Source organism: Talaromyces marneffei, chromosome 1, assembly GCF_009556855.1.
Source record: "Talaromyces marneffei chromosome 1, complete sequence".
Taxonomy (NCBI): domain Eukaryota; kingdom Fungi; phylum Ascomycota; class Eurotiomycetes; order Eurotiales; family Trichocomaceae; genus Talaromyces; species Talaromyces marneffei.
Window position 1 is genome coordinate 4255618 of NC_072348.1, and position 25000 is coordinate 4280617.

At 47.3% G+C, this 25000-nt stretch overlaps 8 protein-coding genes and 1 non-coding gene across 9 annotated transcripts; 5 read left to right on the plus strand and 4 right to left on the minus strand.

Annotated features, from left to right (window-relative positions):
* Nucleotides 1-999: 999 nt before the first annotated feature.
* Nucleotides 1000-6096, plus strand: EYB26_001565 (uncharacterized protein; the record flags this gene model as incomplete). The annotated part of the gene is made up of 6 exons (XM_054260875.1): nt 1000-4280; nt 4339-4687; nt 4738-5126; nt 5181-5290; nt 5344-5726; nt 5788-6096. 6 exons carry the CDS (start codon nt 1000-1002, stop codon nt 6094-6096), a joined length of 4821 nt encoding a protein of 1606 aa, XP_054116850.1.
* A 745-nt stretch (nt 6097-6841) lies between these two features.
* Nucleotides 6842-9612, minus strand: EYB26_001566 (uncharacterized protein; the record flags this gene model as incomplete). Its single annotated transcript, XM_054260876.1, has 5 exons — nt 6842-7118; nt 7176-9187; nt 9247-9300; nt 9351-9467; nt 9523-9612. 5 exons carry the CDS (start codon nt 9610-9612, stop codon nt 6842-6844), a joined length of 2550 nt encoding a protein of 849 aa, XP_054116851.1.
* Nucleotides 9613-9933: 321 nt separating this feature from the next.
* On the plus strand, nt 9934-11123 carry EYB26_001567 (uncharacterized protein; the record flags this gene model as incomplete). Its single annotated transcript, XM_054260877.1, has 8 exons — nt 9934-9948; nt 10002-10114; nt 10174-10184; nt 10243-10568; nt 10621-10669; nt 10723-10732; nt 10794-10834; nt 10885-11123. 8 exons carry the CDS (start codon nt 9934-9936, stop codon nt 11121-11123), a joined length of 804 nt encoding a protein of 267 aa, XP_054116852.1.
* A 222-nt stretch (nt 11124-11345) lies between these two features.
* Nucleotides 11346-12298, minus strand: EYB26_001568 (uncharacterized protein; the record flags this gene model as incomplete). The annotated part of the gene is made up of 4 exons (XM_054260878.1): nt 11346-11749; nt 11820-12126; nt 12183-12189; nt 12252-12298. 4 exons carry the CDS (start codon nt 12296-12298, stop codon nt 11346-11348), a joined length of 765 nt encoding a protein of 254 aa, XP_054116853.1.
* A 175-nt stretch (nt 12299-12473) lies between these two features.
* Nucleotides 12474-12544, plus strand: EYB26_001569. Its single transcript has one exon. It is a non-coding gene; the product is annotated as a tRNA-Gly (tRNA).
* A 338-nt stretch (nt 12545-12882) lies between these two features.
* EYB26_001570 (uncharacterized protein) lies at nt 12883-16857 on the plus strand (the record flags this gene model as incomplete). Its single annotated transcript, XM_054260879.1, has 6 exons — nt 12883-13059; nt 13121-15626; nt 15685-15976; nt 16033-16383; nt 16494-16659; nt 16726-16857. The coding sequence occupies 6 exons, from the start codon at nt 12883-12885 to the stop codon at nt 16855-16857; spliced, it is 3624 nt and encodes a 1207-aa protein (XP_054116854.1).
* Nucleotides 16858-17152: 295 nt separating this feature from the next.
* Nucleotides 17153-20842, minus strand: EYB26_001571 (uncharacterized protein; the record flags this gene model as incomplete). The annotated part of the gene is made up of 8 exons (XM_054260880.1): nt 17153-17214; nt 17266-17671; nt 17724-18502; nt 18553-18933; nt 18989-19384; nt 19437-20003; nt 20055-20324; nt 20380-20842. The coding sequence occupies 8 exons, from the start codon at nt 20840-20842 to the stop codon at nt 17153-17155; spliced, it is 3324 nt and encodes a 1107-aa protein (XP_054116855.1).
* Nucleotides 20843-22418: 1576 nt separating this feature from the next.
* Nucleotides 22419-23918, minus strand: EYB26_001572 (uncharacterized protein; the record flags this gene model as incomplete). The annotated part of the gene is made up of 1 exon (XM_054260881.1): nt 22419-23918. One exon carries the CDS (start codon nt 23916-23918, stop codon nt 22419-22421), a length of 1500 nt encoding a protein of 499 aa, XP_054116856.1.
* A 586-nt stretch (nt 23919-24504) lies between these two features.
* Nucleotides 24505-24980, plus strand: EYB26_001573 (uncharacterized protein; the record flags this gene model as incomplete). Its single annotated transcript, XM_054260882.1, has 2 exons — nt 24505-24815; nt 24875-24980. The coding sequence occupies 2 exons, from the start codon at nt 24505-24507 to the stop codon at nt 24978-24980; spliced, it is 417 nt and encodes a 138-aa protein (XP_054116857.1).
* Between the last annotated feature and the right edge of the window lie 20 nt (nt 24981-25000).

Sequence of the window (25000 nt, forward strand, 5' to 3'; positions counted from 1 at the left end):
TAAAGCGCATTCAACGCGCCATAGGTACGGGTATGGCTGGAGATAAGATAAACAAGATGCGACAACAACTCCAAGCAAAGTGTGTGTTGACAACGATCAAGCAATGGGCACCTTCCAGAGCAGTACGCAATCACCAGAAGCGCATTATTGCTCTATGAGAAACACAAAGCAGAGCGATCTCGAGAATTGAAAGAAACAAGATGCAGTGATCTGTTTGTTGTATTGTTGTTGACGTATCTGTGGCGCTTATTGGGTCAGCCAGTGGCGCGACAGCGGGGCGCGTCACTTGGGTTTAGGAACTTTAGGTACCACGAGAGCTCATTCCGGTACGACTGGAGAAGGCCGAGCCGAGGACCTGAGAGTTGTTGCAACTTGCAACAAAGCTTTCATATAACTGTGGACTGTACGTATTTTGTATGTACGTCCAGGCCTGAGTCTTTAGGAGCTGCACGATCAGAGTACGAGCAGGAGACCCAAGTCATTAATCTAGTTACATACTCTGTAGTACCTGGAGTTTTGGACAGCAATATTCTCCACCTAATGGCAGACATACACAGTACGATTGGTCGATCTGTGTCGGAATAATTGGGCAGACCGCTCTTCTCGATGTAGGCTTCAGGAGAGTGTCCAATTATTGAATTTGTTCGTCAATGAATAATCGAGTATGCTTTTCATTAGTTAGTTGTGCGTTCGATGCAGTACAATAGTGTCCCATCATGCAAGGGAGGAGGGAGCTGCCTGAAGTTTGAACTGCCATGGACGACTATGTATGGGTACTACATGGGTACCGAGCAACTGCCTATACGGTCCACTCGACGAGCACGTATAGAAGACACGCATATGAAAACAAGATGCGACGTACCTAGCAGGACTTGGGAAAAGACAAACATACATACTCCGTACTCTGTCCTCTTATTCAGTCGGGGGGCGCGCTAAACCCAAACGGGAGCTATGCGGGCACGCGGGCGGCAGAGCTAAGGAGCAGTTTGGTTTATGCCGATGGAGTCAGTACAACCGCCAGATGGCCAGATGCTTGATCCTATGTCGTCGTCTTCGATTCGCCCTCCACCGATTCCGTCCATGATGTCGGAATACACACTCCCCATATCGGTGGACCCTGTGTCCCTGGTGACAACAGAATGTATCACCGTCACATCAGCCATGCGAAAACATGCCCGCTGGGCTCACTCCTCCGTGGCTGCCATTCTGGGCGGCAGCGGCTCAACCAAAGGAAGCGACCGCGACATCACAGCCTCTCCCATCTCGAGTTCGAGGAATAGTGTCTCGGGAAATAAAAACGGCTCTTCGGATAAGTTACAACTAGCAGATGGGGATTTTGCTTTGGCCAATCGATGGGGGTTGAGGGGTAAGAAAGGGAAGAGCATCCAAGACAACCCTTTGATATCCGCCTTCACTCGGTTGCGGAGTGATTTGAAGTCGTGCAGAGATATCAGGACGTTTGATGCTCCAGCATTGCTACATCCATTCCTACAGGTTATTCGATCTTCGTCTACATCCGCGCCGATTACCTCCTTGGCTCTGGTCGCTGTCACCAAATTTCTCGCTTACGACATCATCAACCGTCACTCTCCTCGTATTTCCGTGGCAATGCAACTCCTGTCGGCCGCAATTACACATTGTCGCTTTGAGGCCAGCGATACTGTTGCCGACGAAGTCGTTCTGTTGAGAATACTGAAGCTGATGGAAGGAATGCTGTCACGACCGGAAGGCGAGCTTCTTGGAGATGAGAGCGTCTGTGAAATGATGGAAACAGGATTGAGCATGTGCTGCCAGAACCGTCTATCAGAATTGCTCCGCCGGTCAGCCGAAATGTCCATGATCAATATGTGCCAGGTGATATTTGTTCGGTTATCCACAATCGATATGGAGGAGGGTCGCGACGATACACAAAATCAGCAGCAGCAGATTGAGGATGACTTGGCCAACCTAAAAATGGATCCTGCTGTCAATGGAGACACTGTCATTCCTCAGCATCCGTCGACAATGGGGTCCGACACTATAGCGGCTGAGAAGGAAGAGAAGGAACCCACAAGTGGTGAGGAACCCAAACTTATGGCAAACGGCGATGGACCGACAGCGTCGGCAACTGAAAATGAGGAGTCAGAAGCAGCCGAAGTACGACCTTACGGCATTCTCTCAATTCGGGAACTATTCCGTGTCTTAATTGATCTCTTAGATCCACATAATTCACAACATACTGATACCATGCGGGTCATGGCATTACGAATAATCGACGTCGCACTCGAGGTCTCCGGTCCCTCGGTTGCCCGTCATCCTACCCTTGCAGTTCTTGCCGAAGATGATCTATGTCGCCATCTCTTTCAGTTGGTACGTTCAGAAAACATGGCAATCCTGAATGCTTCACTCAGAGTGGCTGGAACGCTGCTCTCAACTTGCCGTTCAGTCTTGAAACTGCAACAAGAACTTTATCTGTCATACCTCGTTGCCTGTCTTCATCCTCGAGTTGATATTCCAAGGGAACCCGGCATCAACCCATCGTTATACGAGGGCGTTCCGCAGGCGCCAAAACTTGTCAAACCCTCCCCATCACAACCTGGCGGTGGCCGCGAGACACCCGTTCCCGTACAAGATAGGCAGAAACTGGGTTTAGAGGGCGGTTCTAGGAAGCCGGAAGCTCGAGAGGCTATGGTTGAGAGCATTGGCGTCTTGGCTCGTATGCCAGGTTTCATGGTGGAGCTATTTGTCAATTATGACAGTGAGGTAGACCGGGCAGATCTTTGTGAAGACATGGTGGGATTGCTTTCCCGAAGCGCGTTCCCGGACTCGGCTACCTGGAGCACAACGAATGTGCCGCCTCTTTGCCTCGATTCCCTTCTAGGTTATATACAATTCATCGCCGATAGGCTTGATGACGAACCTCGACATGAAGGTTATCCAGATCCGGAGAAACTCAAAAGTCAACGACAGAGAAAGAAAATCATCGTACAAGGCGCCACCAAGTTCAACGAAGACCCTAAAGCTGGAGTTGCGTATCTTGCTTCACAGGGTATCATTGAAAATCCCGACGATCCTGAGCTTGTTGCTCGCTTCTTGAAGGGCACTACCCGTGTTTCAAAGAAGATTCTCGGTGAATTCATTGCGAAGAAACAAAATGAAAAATTACTTGCAGCCTTCATAAACTTGTTTGACTTTGCTGGCAAGAGTGTCATTGAGGCTCTTCGTGAACTTCTTGGCTCATTTCGACTGCCCGGTGAATCACCATTGATTGAAAGGATAGTGACATTCTTTTCTGAAATATACATGGCAAAAGCACAGCCTGAGGGAATTGCAGATAAGGACGCTCTGTTTGTTTTGATATACGGCATCATTATGCTGAATACTAATTTATACAACCCAAACGTCAAGAATGCAGACCGAATGACTTGCGTGGATTTTGCAAGGAATCTCAGAGGAGTCAATGGTGGCAAAGATTTTGACCAGGATGAGTTACAAAGCATCTATGATTCTATCAAGCAGAACGAGATTATTCTTCCAGACGAACATGAGAACAAACATGCTTTCGATTTTGCTTGGCGGGAGATGTTGATGAAGACTCCAGCTGCCGGAGACTTCGTAATCTGCGACACTAACATTTACGATGCTGAGATGTTCTCTGCCACCTGGCGACCTATCGTTGCCACACTTTCGTACGTCTTCATGTCCGCATCCGATGATGCTGTATTTTCAAGAGTGGTCCAAGGTTTCGACCAATGCGCCCAGATTGCAGCCAAATATGGCCTGACAGAAGCTCTTGACCGAATCATTTATTGCCTAGCCTCAATTAGCACTCTTGCGACGGAAACCCCTCCAAGCACCTCTCTCAATACCGAGGTTCAGGTAGTCAAGAAAACAGTCATGGTCAGCGAGCTGGCCGTCAAGTTCGGCCGAGACTTCAGAGCTCAATTGGCAACTGTGGTACTATTCAGAGTCTTGACTGGAAACGAAGCTACTGTCGGGCAAAGTTGGAAATACGTCATTCGGATCCTACACAATCTATTCATTAATGCGCTCATTCCACCATTCGCCGACAGTCTTGTCTCCAATTTTGGTATAACACCAATCCCACTTCAGCCTCCGTCACAGGTCGTCGAACGTGAATCCCAAAGAGAGACCGGTCTACTCTCGGCCTTTACTTCGTACCTGTCAAGTTACGCTGCAGACGATCCTCCAGAACCATCAGATGAAGAGCTTGATAATACTCTTTGCACGATCGACTGTATAGACGCCTGTAATATCAGCGACATGCTGAATAATCTCAAGTATGCCGTCCTTTTACACTTCTATCATGATTTCTTAATGCTAATTTTCACGGAATAGATCACTCCCTCAATCCTCATTATCCAACCTTGTTGATGCTTTGCTACTCGAACTCCCAGAAGAGAATGCCTCTGCTGTTATTGTGGTCAAGACCGAGCGCCCATCATCCGCTGGACCACGACCCTCTAGTACCAAGAGCGATTTGACATCGCCTGGTTACAATCCTGGTATGCTGTATACCTTAGAGTTAGCCACTGTTCTAGCTATCCGGGATGCGGAGACCATAGAAGCCGTTGGCGAAAATCTAGCTGGTTCATTACAAGGTATTGTCCGGGATGCAAGGAATGTCCATCCCCTTATAGTCTCTCGAGTCTTATATTACTTACTTAATCTACTCCGGTTGAGCTATGTAAGTTGACACACCCGAAGTCAAGATGGGATTCATCTCACATTTTATAGGAGCAACCATTTATACGGGTTCCAGTGATCTTGCATGCTATTTCCAGCTTCGACCAAGACATTCTAGAGATGTCAGCAGCACCAGTGCTTAGTAGTTTGTCACGATGCATTGCCGAGTCGGAACCATTGAGGAGGGAAATAGTCATATCGCCTGATTTTTGGTCCATCTTACAACGCTTGCGCCCGCAAACTACGTCTGCTTCTATTGTTTTCGAGATACTCAAAGGCATTGTCGAGAGTAGCCCTCCAGCAATCTCAGCCGATAACTACGAATCAGCCGTTGCACTTGCGAATGAGTTTGCAAGTGCCGGAAGCATAGGAGCTGCTGAAGAGCGTAGACGAGACGCCAATGCGCGTCGATCAAGAGGCGGCAAGCTTGAAAAGCCAACGTAAGTTCCTTGTTCATTATTCACTTGGTAGAATGCTAACGATGCTAACGGCAGTAGTGAAAACGATACGGTATTAAGGGGTATACATGCGATTGGTATCATCTATCAATTGACAAGTCGCACGCCTAGCTTGATTCAACAATCCCATCTGGAGAGGAGCGAAGGTGCGTCTAATTTCCAGATATGCATATCTGTTGTTTTGCTAACGTACTTACAGCTTGGGCTGCCTACTGGTCTCCAATCTTCCAATCCTTGACGATGCAATGTACCAATCCTTGTCGGGATATCCGGCACCAAGCCATTTCGACCCTTCAACGCTCTCTTGTGTCCTTGGAGTTTGCATCTGAAAATGATGACAAATGGACTTCGATATTTGATGAAGTCCTGTTCCCCCTCATCTTACGTCTACTGAAGCCTGAAGTATACCACTCGGATCCCATAGGAATGAGCGAGACTCGTGTTCAAGCTGCCACACTCGTCTGCAAGATATTCCTACGATATCTAGATCAGCTATCCAGTTCTGGTGGCATGCTTGACCTATGGTTGAAGATACTAGACATACTAGATCGGATGATGAATAGTGGCCAAGGGGATGCTTTGGTATGCAAATGTCCTTTTCCCTTATTCCGGGCCAAATGCTGATTAGTAATTTATTACACAGGAGGAAGCGATTCCTGAAAGTATCAAGAATATACTTCTAGTAATGGCGGACAGTGGCTATCTCACGCCACCACCTACCAGCAATGCCAACAAACAGAAGATTTGGACAGAAACCAAGAAGCGTCTTGACCGTTTCCTTCCCAACCTGTTCAGTGATTTATTCCCGGTCCCCGAATCTCAGAAAGATGTGCCTACCGCCTCCACTCAAGACAACGAAGAGAAGGCTGAAAACCCGACAAATCCCGCCGAGCTGAATGAAAAGCAGCAGGAACAGTCATCACCATCACCAAGCCCAGCTGACGTAGATTGAACAGCTTCCAAAAGCTTTACTTTCTCGTTGAGTTTCTATGGATGACAGCTTTTTCTCTGACCACATTCAGGGCTAACGAAATGTTTATAACTAATGAACCATGAGCGATTAGATTGGGCTACTCAAATGTCGATGCTCCTTTCAGTTTGTTTTCTCTTCTCCTTTCTTCTGTGTTCTTTTATTAATACTTGTCTCATTCGATACACCCTTGCATATCTTGTACCATCTTGATAAAAACGATGGCGCGTTCACATTCTTGTTCAAAAGAGACAGAGCGACACCATTATGTATTCTACATTTGTCTCAAACCATTATCTGTTCATACATCCAAACGTTATTTCCATCTCACTAGCGTATACGTATATATGATATTTGACCAGAATTTCCAAATTTCGACAGCATAAAACGCTACAATTGATTGTTTTTCTTTGCCTAAGATCGAATACATGCTCGCATTCAAGGTCTGTTTAGCTAGCCGGATAGTATCAGACAAATGAAACACTAGTATGACAAGAGCAGAATAAGCAAGGAAACGTGACGTTCTGAGTGACAGACTGATATGTATCCGATGAGAAATAATGTAACGCCAGGTTCCGGTATGCAAAAGTAGTAGTATAATAATAATAGCAAGTTACAAACGCAAAAAGTGAAATTGAAAGGTAGTGGAGTTGAGGAGATGAGAGCCCAACCAAGAACAAAAAGTTGACCGGTGATCCTTGTTCCAAGAGCATGAAGAATAGCTCGACTAATCTTCCATGTCCTCATCATTGATATCAATAGCATCCGGATTGACATTCGCAGGTGGCGCGGTAGTCGCAGCTGCTGAAGGCCGGTTACCGCCTTCAGGTCCGGTGCTAGCAGCAACGAAGCCGACGGGAGCACGAGCTTGACGTTCCAATGCTGCCATTGTATCTGCGCGTTCTTGGTCATTTTCTTCGTCCTTGGCGTCTGTTTCTCCGTTTTGTGCGCGCTGTTGTTGGCTGCGTGCGATGGCCTGGGAGGCGATGAAGTTGACATCGGTGCTGTAATTTTTGATTAGTATGATAAGTAAACAGAAAGGCGGGGAGATGTAGACTTACTTGTATTGAGCTTGAACACTTCGCTTGATTCGTAACATTTCTTTGAACGTATCCTCGTTACCGTGCTGCACTTCGAATGCTTCCCATTTCTGCCAGAAGCCAGCGTTGGTACGCGGATCACAGAACTGGGAGGCATGGCCGTAAATAGCACGGGCTCGGTCGATTTCACCAAGTCGGCGTTCCATCTCAGCAAACTTCAAACACATATCCTTCGCTTCGTGGTCCGGTAGAGCGGCGATGGCACGTTCGTAGATTGGGCGAGTTGATGTAAGACCAAAGTTGGACGCGGACTTTGTAATGTAGAAGTTGAACATTTCGAGTCGGTCCTCGTCTGACACTGCGCGTGTGGCACGTTCATAGATACGCATAGCGTGTCTAGCAAGTCCACGCTCTTCTTCCAGGTTGCCATACATCAAGTACAATACCTTGGCGAATTTAGGAGGACAGCCATCCAGTGCTTGCTCGAAAAGATCACGGAGTCGCTCAACACTGACTTTCCGGTCCACCGCTTTCGTCAGGTACAAATTCCAAAGCTCGAATGCCACGGGGTAGCTGAACAAGTCCAATCCACGCTCGTAAACCTTGTAAGACTCTTCGAAATACTTGTTTTCTTCCAAAAGATTGGCGTAGTTGACAACGGTCTGTGGGGTCGCAATTCGAAGCTCGAAGATCCTGTCGTAGATCTTCCTGGTCTCGTCAAGGGTACCAACACTCTCAACAAGGTCCACGTAGAAACTCCAAAGCTTCCAGCTCTTGTGTACACGTTGTTGGGGCGATAGAGTCTCGTCAAAATAGTCCACCGTCGACCGCTTGGGTGCCTGAGTCGCCTTGGCCATGATAGCAACAGCCTGATCGAAGTTTTCATTACGCAATTCCATCTCGGCCCATTCACACCACGTCTCCGCCAACTCTGCTACTGTTTTGAAGGGTACTTTCACAGCCTTGTCGAAGATGATTCGTGCAGTATTAATATTTCCTCCATTCTCATAGAATTTGGCGTAATTCACCCACAGTTCGTGGAACTTTCCATGTGCCTTCTTGGGGTTGATAGCTGCAATAGCAGCGGTGTACGTACTGACGACTTCGCTGACATTGTTTCCCCACAGTGCGACTCGCTTCTCCCATTCCACAACGTTGTTCGGGTTTTGTCGGAGGAGAACATCGTTGACAAGGAATGGGCGTCTATCCATTAACTGTTCGAATCGCAACATGCGCAGATCTAGGTCAAAATCTGCATCCTCATCGACCTTGCCTTTTTTCGACCGAGTTTCTGCTTGACTCATGAGTGTTCCGATGATTGACTCCTCAAACTCGACATAAGAATCGAATATCATGGTGAAGTCCCGTACTGTCATGACGCTTGTTATTCCTTCTTCAAAGATATCTCTGGCTTTCTCAAAGTTGCCTTTCGTGATCCAATACGTCGCCAGGCCGACCCATAGTCTACCACGTTGATCAGAGAATCGAGAAATACCGCTCCGAATGATAGATTCAACGTTAATTCCCCCGTTGGCTGTGGTGTCAATGTGTTTAGCCTTGTTCACCAGAAGCTCAACCATCTCGCTCCATAGTTGGAAATGGCTCTTGCCCTTCTTTGACTGGAAATTCGAGTTGTCGAGAATTTCCATGTACTTCTTGATAGCAGATGTGTAATATCCCAAGTCCACGAGCAGTTCGATGTAGTCTTCCGCATTCTCGGGACGAACCTGCATGTATCTCCGCCATATTTGGACCGCGGTAAACCCAGAGACAGAGTTGGCAAATGACTTGTACAGTTTCCAAATACGGCCGTGCTGGGTTATAGGGAGTGCTCGAAGCGCACGATCAAATGAGCGACGAGTGTATGTAACCAGTGGTTGCTTCAGCAGGAAAGAGAGGAACATCTCCCAGATCCGAGGCATCTTGTTGAGTAGCACAAGGGCTCGTTCAAATAGCGCATTCACTTTCTGATATTCAGCACGATGTATGGCAGAATTGCGTCCACGGAGATGGTTGATTCTGAATTCTAAATACTGGCGAAAGAGTTAATATACCCTGACCTCATCGCCGGAAAGGACCATCAAAGACTTACCATCTTCCACAGTTTGTAAGATCGCGGAAGTTGTTTGCAGGCGCGCTCCATGATCTATATCATAAGTTAGCAATGAGGACCAATTTGACCGGGACAATACCTACAAAAGACTGCTCGTAAAGCGTCCCATTCTGGCGCTTGTACTCGATGTAAGACAGCCATGGCTTGATACTGCCGGGATCCCGCAGCAGATCCTGCTCATAGATAGTATCCTCACTCGACTGGAAAACACTTCGTTAGTCTGTTTCTGGATACGACCAACACAAAGATACTCACGATGAGGTAGAGGTCTGGCTCTGCTGCTGACGTTCGCTCCATCTGTGCGTGATGTCGCTGCGATCTAGGAGGCAATAAGGCCCCTGGCATGTTTGCCAGGCTCACAGAAAAGACCGCAACGCGATCGATGTAGCGGGAGGCGGACGAGGTTTGGACGGAGTTGATTTCTCAAACTTCTTGTATCGGGCAGCTTCTGTAATTCTTGACGTGAGAGATCAGAGGTCACGTGATGAATTTGAGCATCACTCCGGCCTTGGCGCCTTAATGATGCCTGGCACATGCGTCCAATAGCAGGACAGGGGCCCGAGCTTCCGCATATCACTCCATTCCATCGCCGTCATCATACGGACAGCACAATATCAACTTAGTCGTTGACCAACTAAGAAAGATATATCCGATTGATTCGCAATCATGTCTGGCGCAGTGGTGAGTATGCTTATTTTACCATAAGTTTTGAACTTAAATGCTGATTTCAACAGGGTCGCGAAGCTGTCTTTCCGACCCGCCAGACACTGGGGTTGATGAAGAGCAAGCTCAAGGGTGCAGAAATAGGTCACAGTTTGCTAAAGAGAAAGAGTGAAGCATTGACTAAGTACTGGAACCCCTTTGTTTATTCTGTTATGACAACTATTGACCTATGTTTGTCGACAGACGCTTTCGCGGTATGGCCTCAGGCTCAAGCTAATTACACCTCCCCGCATTATCGCTAATCGGACATAGAGATCACAAGACGAATTGATGAGGCAAAGAGGAAAATGGGACGTGTCATGCAGATTGCAGCTTTCTCCCTAGCCGAGGTTACATATGCAGTCGGCGGAGATATTGGCTTCCAGATCCAAGAGTCGGTGAAATCAGCACGCTTCCGCGTCCGAACAAAGCAAGAGAACGTATCCGGTGTCCTACTTCCACAGTTTGAGAGTGTTATCTCAGAGACTACAAACGACTTTGGCTTGACTGGTCTTGGAAAGGGAGGACAACAAGTACAGCGATCACGAGAGACATATGCGCGGGCAGTAGAGACTCTTGTCGAGCTTGCGAGCTTACAAGTAGGTGTTCTAGACTAACCTTGCATCGCTTCGAGTGCTAAATTTACAACAGACTGCATTTGTCATTTTGGATGAGGTCATCAAAGTGGTGAATAGGAGAGGTATATACAATTCCCATCAAGAAAGTGTAGCGAAGTGCTAATGATTTGTCCAGTAAATGCTATGTAAGACACTTCCAACAAATCATTGGGCATTCATCCTGGATATTGGCCTAACATGTAGTAGCGAGCACGTTATCATTCCGCGTACGGAAAACACTATTAAATGTCGGTTGATTCTACATGTTCTTATCTGCAATATGACTAACTAGATATAGATATCAACTCGGAACTCGACGAACTAGATCGAGAAGAATTCTACCGACTCAAGAAAGTCTCAAATAAGAAGCAAAGAGACATAGCTGCCCAAGATGCTGAGATCCTTGCAAAACGACAACAAGAAGAAGAGAAGTTGAAAGCCGAAGAGGCGAAGGGTGTTCCTGTTACAGTGGAGGTGGAGGAAGAGCCAGAGCCAACCGATGTTCTCGGACAGGAGGACGTGGATATTATCTTTTAATGGACCCATTCCAAGCCGGTGTAACTAATTTTTTTATCCGTTCACATTCATGGCGCTTGACTAGGTTGTTCTTTGTTTTGATCATTCACCGAGTTTGTATTCATCATATTCAGGGCACATATTCACCGTCACACTAAGTATTCCTCAGCAAAAATAAAAGATGCCTTCCTATAAACTAAACCAAAAACGCCACGCAAACTTGAAATCATGCACGAAATAACCTCATTGTCTCTGGTATGTCACACGAATAGGCTTTGCATTGGGTCCCATCGGCATACCAGATGTCGCTTCTTTCGCACTGATAGCCCCCGTTTCATTTTCATATTCGACGAAAGCAATACCCTTGCGGCCTGGCACTAGACGCACTTCACGGAAACCCTCGAAACGACCAAATATACTTGTAAGCATATCAGCGTCGGCATCTTCTGGCAATTCTCGTAAGAAGAGGATCTTGTTTGGAGGTAGGTATTCGTCTGGGACAACTGCAGTGGCTGCTCCAGTGGTAGGCTTGAGGCCAGTGCCACGAGCTGCCTTTGCTGGTCTTCCGGCTTCCGCTGGTACAGGTACTCCGGCGGGGCGCTTCAATTTCTTCTGTGCTTCGAGAGCTTCTTGGGCTTGTTTTCGCTCTAAACAGACAGTATATTGTCAGCAACATAACTTTTAGGGGAAATAGGATAGTGCTTGGACAAGACCAACCTTTCTCAGCCAACCTCTTCCTCTTGTGAACTTCCAACTCATCTGAACCACCTTCCCTCAGAACCGTAGCATCGCTTCTAGTTTTCGCAAAGTCGAGAGACATAGGTTTGCCGAGCAAGTCGAACCCGTTGACCTCCTCGATGGCTCGCTGTGCGGACTCAACATTATCGAACACGATGAAAGCCTGCCCCTTTGCCTTTAAATTCTTCTTTGCGACAATCTCGAGAATAGTGCCGTATTCGGAGAAAATTTCGGTAAGGGCTTCTTTCAAATCATCGATTTTGACGCGCTCTTCTAAATTGTGGACCTGAACAAGAGACCGTTAGAATCAAGCACCGTAATTCGCAGCGCTCCGGAACTCACATAAACCCTACAGAGTCAAATTAGCTGGGAGGATTCAGTTGGGGGGGGGGGGGGGGAATTGAGACATACGTAGGATTGGGAGGATTCCCGGAGCTTGATGCAGCTACAGCTGCCATGATGTTCGTAGAAAGTTGCGAGTCTCTCCAGCAGTTGTGATTCTAAAAGCTCTTGAGTTTGGGATACTGTGCTGACTGAGAAATTGCGGAGTATTGAGGTGATTCCGCCGAAAGTATTTAATATTGTTAGAAAGGACTTTATTACACCAAACTTTATTACAAGAGATATCAACAAGCATCATTGGTCTAGTGGTAGAATTCATCGTTGCCATCGATGAGGCCCGTGTTCGATTCACGGATGATGCAAAGCAGTATTTCTTTTTGCATTTTTTGCTAAGTCACTTCTTTCTTTCTCGACCAGTGATAATGATAATTTTTCGATGCTTTTTTTTTTCTGGAAAAAATCTTACTATGAAGTGATATATATTGTCTGCGTCTTGTTGTCATCCCATTCTGGATAATATGAACTCTTTGTCACCGACCAATCACGTGGCACCAGTCGATGCATTATCCCCTATCGAGTCTGGGCTGTTTATATTGACAATATATATATATCGATATCGCTCTTAGAGATCCATTTCTACTCTCTAACGAGAGCCACTGACCAGCGTAAAACGGTCAAAAATTCAACGAAAATAACGCAAATGGATGCACCAGATGATAGAGATATCAAATTTCAGCGCGCATCTGGGGAATTACTGAAGGAATTCGAGGACAAATTGACCCCGCTTCTGTGGAAGCAAAATACAACCCATGGACAGTCTCAAAAGACCGTGCATAGATGGTCGCAGGTACCAAAAGCAAGTCGGCTGATTGAAGTGGTAAGTAAATCCCCGCGATAACCGATATTCCCACTCTAGCACTTATTGATTGTAAAAACAGCTGGAAAGATTTCAAGAATGGCCTCAGTTGCTCGATTCCAAGCTGCAGCCTTTTCTGTCTCAGCTGGTTGATGCTTTTCTGGTCTATCTGACAAAGTATCGTCCGTTTTATGGGTCAACTAAAGGAAGGGCTCCTTCCCAAACACAGATTGTTCCTCTGCCGAGATCAATATGCAGACTATTATACACCCTTTGCAAGGTACGCGGCGTCAAGGTTATCAGCCGTTTCTTGAACAACGAGCCCAAATATCTAGACCTGATGCTTCGTGTTTTCATCGAATGGGACTCTATAGTGTCTGATGCAGAACCTAGACCGGCGACAACCGGAATCATTATACAACCACTCATATGGGAGGAACGCTATATCATGCTACTCTGGCTTTCTCACCTGCTGCTCGCTCCTTTCGACCTAGCATCTATATCATCTGATGACATCCCGATACCGTACGATGATACGAAAATCTTGGAGTCAATTCCACCCAATACACCACGACTTGCCAAGGCTATCATCTCCATTGCTGTTCGCTATGTTGTCACAGCCGGAAAAGAGAGAGAAGCAGCAACACTACTTCTCGCTAGACTAGTTCTGCGGCCGGATATGCAACGACTTGGTCTTTTACATATTCTTACTGGTTGGGCTTTTTCTGTCATTCAACCGCCCGCTGAAAGCAAGACACTCCCACCCGTGTATACGTGCATAGGTGTTCTGTCATTTCTCGCGAGACTGGGGGTTTCCGGACAGGTAGAGGATCTCGCTCCATTGGTCACGCAACTGTTCGATAAGACACTTCTCATAGCGCAAGGAGATTCGGCAATCTGTACAAACATCAGGTCTTCCGCTTCAGCACGAAAGATGCTTGTCAAGATTCTAAGGACTTCTGCAACACTAGCCTTGACTTTAGCGGAAAAAGGCGACCCGCACGTGCCAGAGGATAAAGTGTCATTCATATTGGAGGAATCGATTGATTTCTTTTTGGTAACACTGGCGGACAAAGATATGCCTGTCAGATTTGCCGCAAGCAAAGCTCTTGCTGTGGTAGCACTGAAGTTGGATGTGGATATGAGTGCTGATGTTGTAGATGCGGTGACCAGCTCACTGAATGAAGACATCCTATACCAAAAGAACGACGGCGGCCTTGTTACTGCATTCGCAGCCCAGAATATGGACATGAAAAGCTTGAAACGTAATCTGAGTGCCGTTGATCCACACCGCTGGCAGGGTTTAATCCTCACACTCGCCCATCTGCTGTTCAGAAGAGCTCCTCCGCCTCGCCAATTACCCGAAATCCTACAAGCGCTCGTTTCAGGCCTGGATTTCGAACAAAGATCCGCTACTGGTAGTTCCGTCGGAACCGGTGTACGCGATGCATCTTGCTTTGGTATATGGGCCGTTTCACGCAAATATACCACCAAGGAATTGCTGTCTCTAAGCACTGGTACCGTCAAGGCACCCACAGAACAAGAAGAACCTACCATCCTACAGATGCTGGCTGTGGAGCTGGTCTGCGCTGCTTGTGTAGATCCATCGGGAAATATTCGCCGTGGTGCCTCTGCTGCCCTGCAAGAGCTGATCGGCCGTCATCCTGATACCATCCTTGAAGGTATTCCTCTGGTGCAAGTCGTGGATTACCATGCCGTAGCACGACGCTCAAAAGCCATGATTGTAGTTGCACATGGCGCTGCGCTGATTGATAGTGCGTACTGGAGCCCTCTTGTTAACTCCTTACTTTTTTGGCGAGGAATCGGGTCATCGGATGCAGAATCTCGTCGTACCGCAGCGACGGCGATCGGTGAACTGTGCAAACAAGACTCTTTCAAATCTATTCACACCGTCCTCAAGCGCTTGAACTCGCGTCTATTGACTATTGCACCGACTGATGTGGAAACCCGCCACGGCTGTCTCTTGGCTTATGCAGCTGTTGTGGATGCTTTCACTTCTCAGTACCAATCTGACCCAGAACATAAAGACGCAGCAACCGTGAAGGAGATGGTACTGCAACTATGGGAGATATTCAATTCATCACATGGCCCAACAAAGGATGATCTCACGCAGCAGACTGCACGACCCGAACTCACCGCCGAGGCAGCATCATGTCTCATCACATCTCTTGCGCGTGCCGTAGGTAAATTTTCACTCGAAGAAAGTGTTCCTGAACCTCTGCTCGAGAAAGCTCTGGAGTTTCTATTACTTTGCGTATCCCGCGGCGAAGACGTCGCAATCAACTCTTCCTCCGCAGCCGCATCACAGCTATTCCGTATCCTCCCCTCGGGGAAACAGGAAGAAACAGTATACGGCTGGTTCAGCAATATTCAAGCAAGCTGGAAATCCGCAAGCGGGCGTGGTCAAATCTCTGCCTTGGGTGCTGTGTTTCATCGATTGCCTGACAGTAGCAATATTCGCTCGTTTATTATCAAGGAATTGATTCATTGTACCAAGGACGAGGAGTTTATTGAGAAGAGAGTTTCTGCTGTACAGTGTTTAGCGAGTGGTGTTTTGCCTAATATTCGTGCGTTTATAATTGTCTTCTTTTCATCATGATGGTCAGATGCTAACGGTCAAACCAGAGATTTCGGACTACCTAGCAGACCATATTGTCGAATTCCTCACCGATTATACGACAGATCGACGAGGAGATATCGGATCCTTTATTAGAATCGAAGCGACCCAAGCTGTCCAAATCGTTCTAGACCAGACCAAAGCCAGTAACACGCCAAACGAAGCCGCTGTATACATCGATCGATTCATTGGATGTCTCTGTCGACTAGCAGCCGAGAAACTAGACAAAGTGCGATTCCAAGCATGGACCTGTTTGCAGCAGTACTGGAAACATGCTTCTCATCTACCACCTATGGAAAGGTAATCAACACTAAAAACCATACTCTGACACGATTTACTAACTTGAACCGAAACAGACAATTCGAACACTTCAGTCAAGTCTCCTCCTTCAACTACTTCCACCAACTCCTCCAACTCCTCCAAATTGACACCCTCCGCCGCCCACTTGTGCAGGGTCTGATTACCTCCGCCAGCGCCGGAACAGAGGGTCTGATCCAATCCTCTCGTTTCGCACTAATCGATTTCATCGAGAGCCAACCCAGTGACGAGAAGAAGTATGAATGGGCCAACAAACTCATTGAAGATATTATATCAATCCTCGAGACGAATTTAGTTGATGATCGATACGCCGTCCCGGCATTGGAGATTTCAGCGTTTTTGGTGGATATGTATATCTCCGAAGCAGCTGTTCAGGCGAATAAAGCCTGGTATGCACCCCCCCACCCCGAATACCCTCTTTTTCTATCAAAACAAAAAAAAAAAAAAAAAAAAAAAAAAAAAAAAAAACCATTTGGCTAACTTCAAGTCTGAATGAAAGTCTCAAAAAACTCTTCCTCCTCACGCAAAAAGCGCATTTCAAATCATCCAACATCCCTCGCCTGGAGGGCGCCATCAAGGTCTACGCATCCCTTTCACGGGCACCCGAGTTGAGGACAGACATTCTAAAAAAGCTTACGGCAATGCTGTTGCATCCTTATCCAAAGGTATTTAGCCCTACCCCCGTTTTTTTGTTTTTAAAATGAGATGAGACTAATCAGCATGGCGCACAGATTCGGATAGCTGTTTCTGATTCGTTGTTTATGACTACTCAGTCTGAATTAGTCAAGGATGAGGATTGGACTGTACCGCCGAAGGAGTTGAAGAGTGCTGTTGAGAAGTTGCGAGGTGAATTATTGAATTGAAACTAGTAACCAGTTCAGGAGATAGGCTGTACATAGAAACACCTTTGGGGTGGAAGAAAGGAATATATTAAAACGTGATCTAAACCTCTTTTCGAGAAAACATACATCCATTGTAAACGTCAAAATGTGGCGTATATTTCAAGACAAACCAGTACCTGATAGAGAAAAAAAAAACGAGAGCAGGAAAAAAAGTAAACCTCTTCTTCGTACAGGCTAGAAAAATAAAGCGACCCAAATGGGCAAATGCAACATCGCAGCGCCTTTGAGTATATCAATCATCATGGAGTAAAAAACATTACGCAAAGTCTGCGGTATATGAGAATCCCCGGAACTCTTCTTGCATAGCTTGCGAAAGAACTGCATGCTTTGTTAATAAATGTATGATTATAAAAGCAGAAGATAACTTACCAGACTGAACTGGAGTAAGGACAGGAGTGACACTGGTGAACTCCTGGTCGAAGTTGCTCGTATCGGTGGCGCTGGTGATTGTCGGCATGAATGGTGGAGGGATTCGTTTGTGATAAACATCGTCCCAGTTGATATTTCGGAAGAATGCATGCGACATGATCTCTTGCGCATCAGTGGGACCTGATCCAAGTCGAAGTTCGGGCTCGCGGGTGAGGAGCTTTTGAAGGATAGAAACAGAATCACGTGGCATATGAATGGGATAGAGAGGCTCATCCGCAAGGATAGCGTCGTAGATTTCGTCTTCATCTTCACCACGGAAAGGAGACTGTTGAAGCAACATCTGGTAGATCAGCACACCAAATGCCCACCAGTCAACAGCTCGTCCATATTTCTTATCAAGAAGAATCTATGCTCGAGTTAGTCATGATTATCAACGCTCAGATGTAAGAGCCACTTACCTCAGGAGCCATGAACTCTGGTGTACCACAAAATGTACTGGTAGTGCTTCCATACCACATATTCTCCTTACATAGACCATAATCGGCAATCTTGATATGACCATCCAAAGTCAACAGAATGTTGTCGAGCTTCAAATCACGGTAAATGACACCGTTTTCGTGGAGATATTTCAACGCTAGACAAACTTCAGCAGCATAAAATTGTGCTCTCTTTAGACCAAATTGGCCTCTCTGAATGTGCAACATCAAATCACCACCGCTGATATACTCCATGACAAAGTACACACGCGTTTCTGTTTGGAAGCAAGCGTTCAGGGTCAACAAAAAGGGGTGTCTTTCCTTGTTGGCAATAAGAAGAACCCGTTTCTCCGATTTCATACTTTCGACTTCATCGTTCTCAATAATGAATTCTTTCTTCAGAACCTTAATAGCATAAAGTTTCTTGGTTGTCTTCGTCTCGGCAAGCATGACTTTACCGAAATTACCCTTTCCGAGAACGGCAAGGAAATTGAAGTGATCGAGTCCGATTCTTGGACCCCGTCCTGACGGTTCTTTTGAGGGTGGTGGTTGCTGGGCTACAACCGGGACTGAAGCCTGAGGTTGAAGTACAACTTGGGGCTGAGGTGGTGGAATCTGTTGAGGCTGAGGCGCTGCTTGATAAGGTGAGATTTTCTGACCAGGCATGGGACCTGCGGGAGGCTCTTGTCTCATGACCTCGCCATATGCCGCTGGATTGTAAGGACGAATAGGAGGTTGTTGTGACTGTGCAAGTCGAGGGTCTGCCACTTGTTAGTATACGGGTGGCTTTGATAACGATGCAAACACAAACCTTGGCTTGGCTGAGATGTTGGCCGCATCCCACTGATTGCGGCCTCTGCGGCTTTCTGAGCTTCAATGGACGATGTCCTAGGAGGAAGATTTTGCCTGGACGAGGTAGTAGGTGACTGAGGAGTTGGATAAGAAGTAGTAGCAGCACTGACGGCTTGTGAAGATGGCGGTCTTCCGTAATCCGAGGGCTTCATGGGAACCAAAGGAGCAGGAGCATTGTCCCGTAGGTTGCGGTTTGATAAGCCAACTGGCGAGGTTTTGTTCATGTTGAGATTCTTCATCTGAACCTGAGCTTTTATAATCTCATTCGCGGTCTCCATAGACATGCCACAAAAGTCCGGAACCAAATGGGCGCAAGAAGTATGGCAAGTAAGGGCACATTCTGTTACGCTATTAGTATATAAATTGAGTCAACAAGATGTTTAGATAGTATATACCTGTGCACTTCTTGGCATTTTTCCGACCAAAAGGCAGAAGAGAACCACAATGACAGCACCAATTCGCCGAAATATTGGCAAAGTTTTCGAAACGATGCGGGATGCGATGGTTGATTTTTTCTTCATCGGGATCAGTCTCGTAGTTGGCTTTGCTGATACACTTTGTGACGACTTTCGGGTAGCACTTGCGATGGCAAGTGTATTTACAATCCTCGCACTGCATCCCAGCGGCATACTTGAGGAACTCTCCACAGAGCGCACAACGCATAATGTTGTAGAATTGCTGAGTAACGAATTTGTGTCCTTGTTTCTCGTGGACTTCTTCTTTCCTCTGACGAACCGCACCTTGCCGATTCAGACCAATATCGAATGGCCGGCGATCCTTCAATTGTTTGGCTGCATCGAGTTAGACGAAGTTTATCAATCGAAACATGGGTTATTAACTTACCAAAGCTGACTTGCATATGGATTCTACCCACAGGCTCCAATGCGAACCACGAGTCTATCAGAACAGCATTTCCGGCGCTTGCGCCACCAGTTGCACCTCCGGGTTGCTGAGATTGGCCGCCTGGGCGTTGTCCGCCTGTAGGGCTCAACGGCGCATTTGGATTCGGGCGTCCCGATGCTCCTTGGCTCATTTTATCTGCAGAAACCCAGCCGTTCGAGGCCAGGTCTGTCTCGATCTTCTTCCGTCGCATTTCCTCGGCGATATCTGATATGCGCATCCAGAGCATGCCGATGGGAATTGGCCTGTCTCCGGACTTGTCATAGACTGTGAGTTCAAGCTCATTTGCCTTGTCGATATCGATATTGAAAGTTTCGTCTGTCCACCTATCGGTTCGAGAGGCTTTGGTGCGTGCTTTGATGGCATCTTCAACCTTGATGACGACGAAAGTCTCAGGGCCTCGAGAAAATCGAGAGGTTGCGGCATGGTCTACGTCTTGAACTGAATGTATCCGTAACGTTAAGTGACCAGTCAGAGGTTTGCGCATATTGGGGGCATTGATACTGTCGTCTGCTCTTCACATTAGCAAGATGGCCCAAATTTGATAGTGTATATGCATACCATCTGCGTTATCGGCCGAGCTGTCAATATCGATGTGCAAGTCTTCATATCTCTTCAAAGCCTGCTTCAGCAATTGAATCTTTTGATTGCTCTCAATGCGACGACCCTCAGCATCGGCTCGGCTTTTTCGGTCACCTTCATCTTGATAAAGACGGACCATCTTTTCGATACCCGCTTTATATTGTTTCTCTACGCTGAGTTTGAATTCGAGTTGCGATAACATCAGTTGAATCTTTGGACCGAGGTAAGGTGTGTCATATTTAATCAGATCTGTAACAACGTTAGTATATTAGTGAAACAACATCTTATATGCCAAATCGCATACCGAGTTTGCTGTAATTTGGCCGCCCTTTCGGAATGGCAGCATCAGGTCGAGGATCGGAAAATGGGGCACGAGAGGGCATCATGCCAGTGCCCCCTTGGCTATATCCTCCAGGACCTGGGTCTCCGTAATCACCTGTATCGCCCGGGTAGCCTGGTCTGGGATCCTTTGGAGGGGGCGCAGGAGCATCGTATCCACCCCCGTTCCGGCGTTGTTCACCACCAGCTCCCAATGGCGGTAGCTGAGGCGCTCCGGATGTCGCAGCGCCATCTTTGCGATATTGCAACTCCCTAAGCTTTTCTTCCAAATATGCAATGTTCCTGCGGCCATCACGGATCTGCCCGTCAGCTTGTCGCTGTACAGTTTGATTATCGGTGGATTGTCTCAGGTTCATTGCGGCAGCTATGAGGGCTTTTTCTCGCTCGATCTTGTGGTAGACCGAGGCGATAAGCTCGTCGTCAGCCATGTTGGTTATGTTTGGTGGGTGCTGCTCGAAAAAAAGTTTGCTGATTTATATCAGGGGACTGCCGTTATTGTTGAAGCCGCACGGAAGTCGATCCTGATTTTGAAGATCTTCCACAGGTCTCTGGACGTCCTGCAGGGAAAAGGGTCAACGGAAGCACAGCCACCGCCGCTCCGAATCGAGGCGATGAGGGCGAATGCAGTAGCGATAATGTGGTGGTGACTCGTTGGGTCAAAATGCGATAACTATAAAATCAAACGTTAGGCCTCTTATCATCTTTCAAAATGCACAAATAAATTCGTATTGTGACTGTCGTTCTCAACAGCAATTCCAGCAAGCCTCATCATTCGCAGTCCAAAATGAGGTCGCGTGCAGTGGGCTCGGTGTAGTCTAGAAAAGCGAAGAAAAACGAAAACAAATAATGCCAGGTCGGGCCTTACTGACAGTACCGGTATGGGGTTGACGTTTATCGGACCTCGCTAGTGCTAATCACGTCGCAGTGTGTATATGGCATTAGGTCATCAATAAAAGATTGCGCTGAAGAGCATGAGACACAAGAGAGCAGAGCAACGAGGATGTGATCGACCGTGTGGTATATGGCTAGTGGTTTCACTTTCGGTACGAGACGTCAAGTTGTCGAGTCGTGGAGGGTTGGAGGGGCGGAGGGGTGGAGGAGTCGTCACTTGTCAGGCTAGCGCTTTGGGTTGGCCAATGATAGAGCCTGTCTCAGAGGGTGGATGATTGGCGACGGCAGTCCAGACACAATGTTGTGTGTATACACCACAATCCGAGAGTGTGTTGGGGGGTTCTAGGAGAGAAAGGGGGGGGGAGTCGTTATGATAGAGAAGAGAAAAGGAGAAGAAACAGGCAAGAGCGTCTGACCATCGCACATCAGTCAGGTCAGGGCAGGAAACACTGGGACGGGAGCCGCGGTTCCAAAGTACCGCAGGGAAGTCGGCTAAGGTGGCCACCCTACTATACTCTGTCTTCTTCACGAATCATTATAGAGTACACCGGCCCATTACTCTTTCTTTCGTCCTACCAATCTTGATTCCTCATGAGGGCGGTTAGGAATTTCAATACGAGACCCGGAATCTTTCGATGTGGCTGAGGTCGACGCGTTTCTGCCACTGGATTGTCTATGGATGCTCGTTTCCAGGGGTTGAAGGATGCACATGCCGCCGGCGAATTCTTGATACACTTTATGGGGATACTTAAGATCTGGTCTATGTAGATCTTTCCCAGAACTTACGTATACACTCTTTAGATGCGAAGATAGAATGCTTTACGATCGGTTCCTACTCGAGAAGTCTCGAAAATGGATATTTGAGGAGTCATCAAGTTATACATGTAGTGCACCGGGGAGATAGAATCATCAGTGATCACCAGCATTCTCGCATTTAGTGAAGCCGTTCTATGTCGTATCGAGGAGGGATATCCTTGCCCATAACGAGCGCGAGGTTGGTGGTGACCGCTGCTTCTAACTACTACATACCAGAGCCACCTACCATATAGTCCCTCGGCGCATAAACAAGACATATTGAAGACCAATACTATTGACAGAACCCGGTGCTATCACTTAGTCCTCACGTCTCAAAGTCCGAGGCAAGAGAAACCACGCGAGGATCATCGCGCCATACAACACCAAACAAATAGGATGCAAGACCACAGTTCCAAGGCCCTGAGCGAGTATACCAGTGACAAACGGGGCAACGGCCCCTCCACTGCTCCCCATAGCGCTGACGAATCCCAGAGAAGTTGTTTGAACATCTCTGGGCAGGAGTCTATTCAAAACAACGGTTGCACAGGGGTAAACTGGACCTAGTAGTAAACCGATAATGGCAACGGTGACGGCTTCTCCAATGATGTTTGGGATGAGCCAACACATGATCTGGAAGGCGATTGCACCAGCCACAAGGAAGAACACTGCAAGCCTTTCCCCGAGTCGCCTCGCTGGATAGGACAGGACGAAACGGCCCACGGTAATGCCTGCCCAGAAACCAGCACTGACATATCCCACGTGGGCTGGGTCCCCATTTCGATAATTAATCAAGAAGGAAACAATCCAACCAGAGATTGAAACCTCTGCTCCTTGATATGCGAAAATGAACAGCGCGCCCAATAGCGTGGCTTTCGTCTTGACTGCTCTCCAGATCGGATTCTTTTTCGCAGGCCCGTCGATATTTTGGTTCTGTCCAGCCTGTGCCTGAACAGGCATATCTGTCTCATAACCCCGGAATGCCCATCCTGCAAAAATGAGGTTAAAAGCGGACAATGTCACATTAATGATATAGAAGAACGTCCAATGCACTCCATTCGATGCCAGGGCCGTTGCGATCAGAGGAGCTATAGTTCCTCCGACCCCGTAAAACCCATGATTGATTCCTAGCAGCTCAGTAGCGTTCGCCAAATTAGCTATAAAGACATTACTCAGGGCAAGGTTGACTGCAACACCGAGTCCAATCAGGAAAAAGCTGACTACGACTGCCGGAAACGGTGCCTTGCACAAAATAACCAAATAACCAGCGAATACAGGCACTTGACAGATCATGACGGTTCTGGAACGACCAAATCGACTTTCGAGCCAGTGTGTTAAAGGAGCGGCGAGAATGAAGCCCGCAGCATTGGCAATGAAGATGAGCGATACAATAGCATAGCCGATATGGAAGTCCGGTTCCATGTATGGAATCAGAGCACCAGGGGCACTGTCACTCATACCGTTGGATAAGAGCATGCAGCAAGCACTGACAATGCGCCATTTGTTCCTTGCTGGGTTATTGATGCTCGGCACTATATCCGTTGAAACTAGCTGTGATTCTGGTACACCAGGTTCGCTGCTGGGTGACCCAGGTTTTGAAGAGAGGCTTTCGAGATCTGGCGGTGTTGCTGTATCAAGGCTTGAGGGTGATGCGAAAGGCCCGAGTCTCTGAACAATCGAGCTACTTGGCTGCAGCTCTACCAATTCATGGTTGCGGGAAGTAGCTATGGATATTTGATCATCATAACGAAGAACAGCAGCTGGACGTGCGATGCGAGGAGAGCTTTCGACTTCGAGAAAGGCAGCGAAATGGGACGCCATGATGACGCTTTACGTTACGCTTCGGGTATGGATAACCATATAATAGCGTCGCTAGAATGCTCAAGAGCTCTTGGAGAGCCTTTGAGCGAAGCTCGATCTTAAGTAGAATACGAATTCTATGCCATTATTAATGAAAGACGATAGCCCTTTGCGGAATATTTCCTGACTAGTAGTAGCACGCTGCTGTGGTTCGGAGACTTGACCGATCGTGACTCCCTGTTGGCTGTCATTCGTGTGTCAGCCTGTCAGGACATCACATCATGGCACACCGCTTGTGTCGAGGAATAGATTTCCTCTTGGGGCTCTTGTAGGTCGATTGACCATCTTAAGAGAAAGAATAAGCGATGTGTAGAGACTACAGAGCCAACGGGATATGCCCAAAAAAGGCAGTGGCCGCAATCAGGCAGTATTAAGGCAACAACTCAATAAAGTGGGTCCTGTTCAATAAGCTTCAAGCCGCAAAGAAAAAAGCTAAACCATCGGAGTTAAAAATAACAAAAAGGAAAAAAAACCCTCAACGACAAATCAACAACGAGATTTGAGCCATTCGAGTCTTTCAGAATAAGTCAACTCTCCAATATTCAACATGGCTCCTCCCAAACGCAAGCTCCTCGCAACAGCAGAAGAAGGCCTCTACCCACCCGCAACACTGCCCGAGGGGCACCAACTCGCTCGAATCATCAAAGCAACAGGAAACAACCTGTACTCGATCGAATGGCCTTCCAAACAAACCGCCCTGGTCGAGCTTCCCGCCCGATTCAGATCTACCATTTGGATGAAGAGGGGTTCCTTCGTTGTCGTCGATACGAATGCGCTTGATGATCGCGAAAATAAGCTTGCGGGGGAGATTGTGAATGTCGTGCGGGGTGAGAAGGCATGGCGCAAAGCTGCTTTCTGGTTTGTCCTTCCTTCCTTACATACGAATCTCTTTTTACTGATTTATCTACGTTCTACAGGCCAAAAGAGTTTGTCAAGCAGTCGTATCTGCCCTCGGACTCGGAGGATGAAGAAGAATCGCGAGTCGGCAAGATGCCTTCATCTGACGAGGAAGACGACGAATAAATTACACAATCTATATTTCA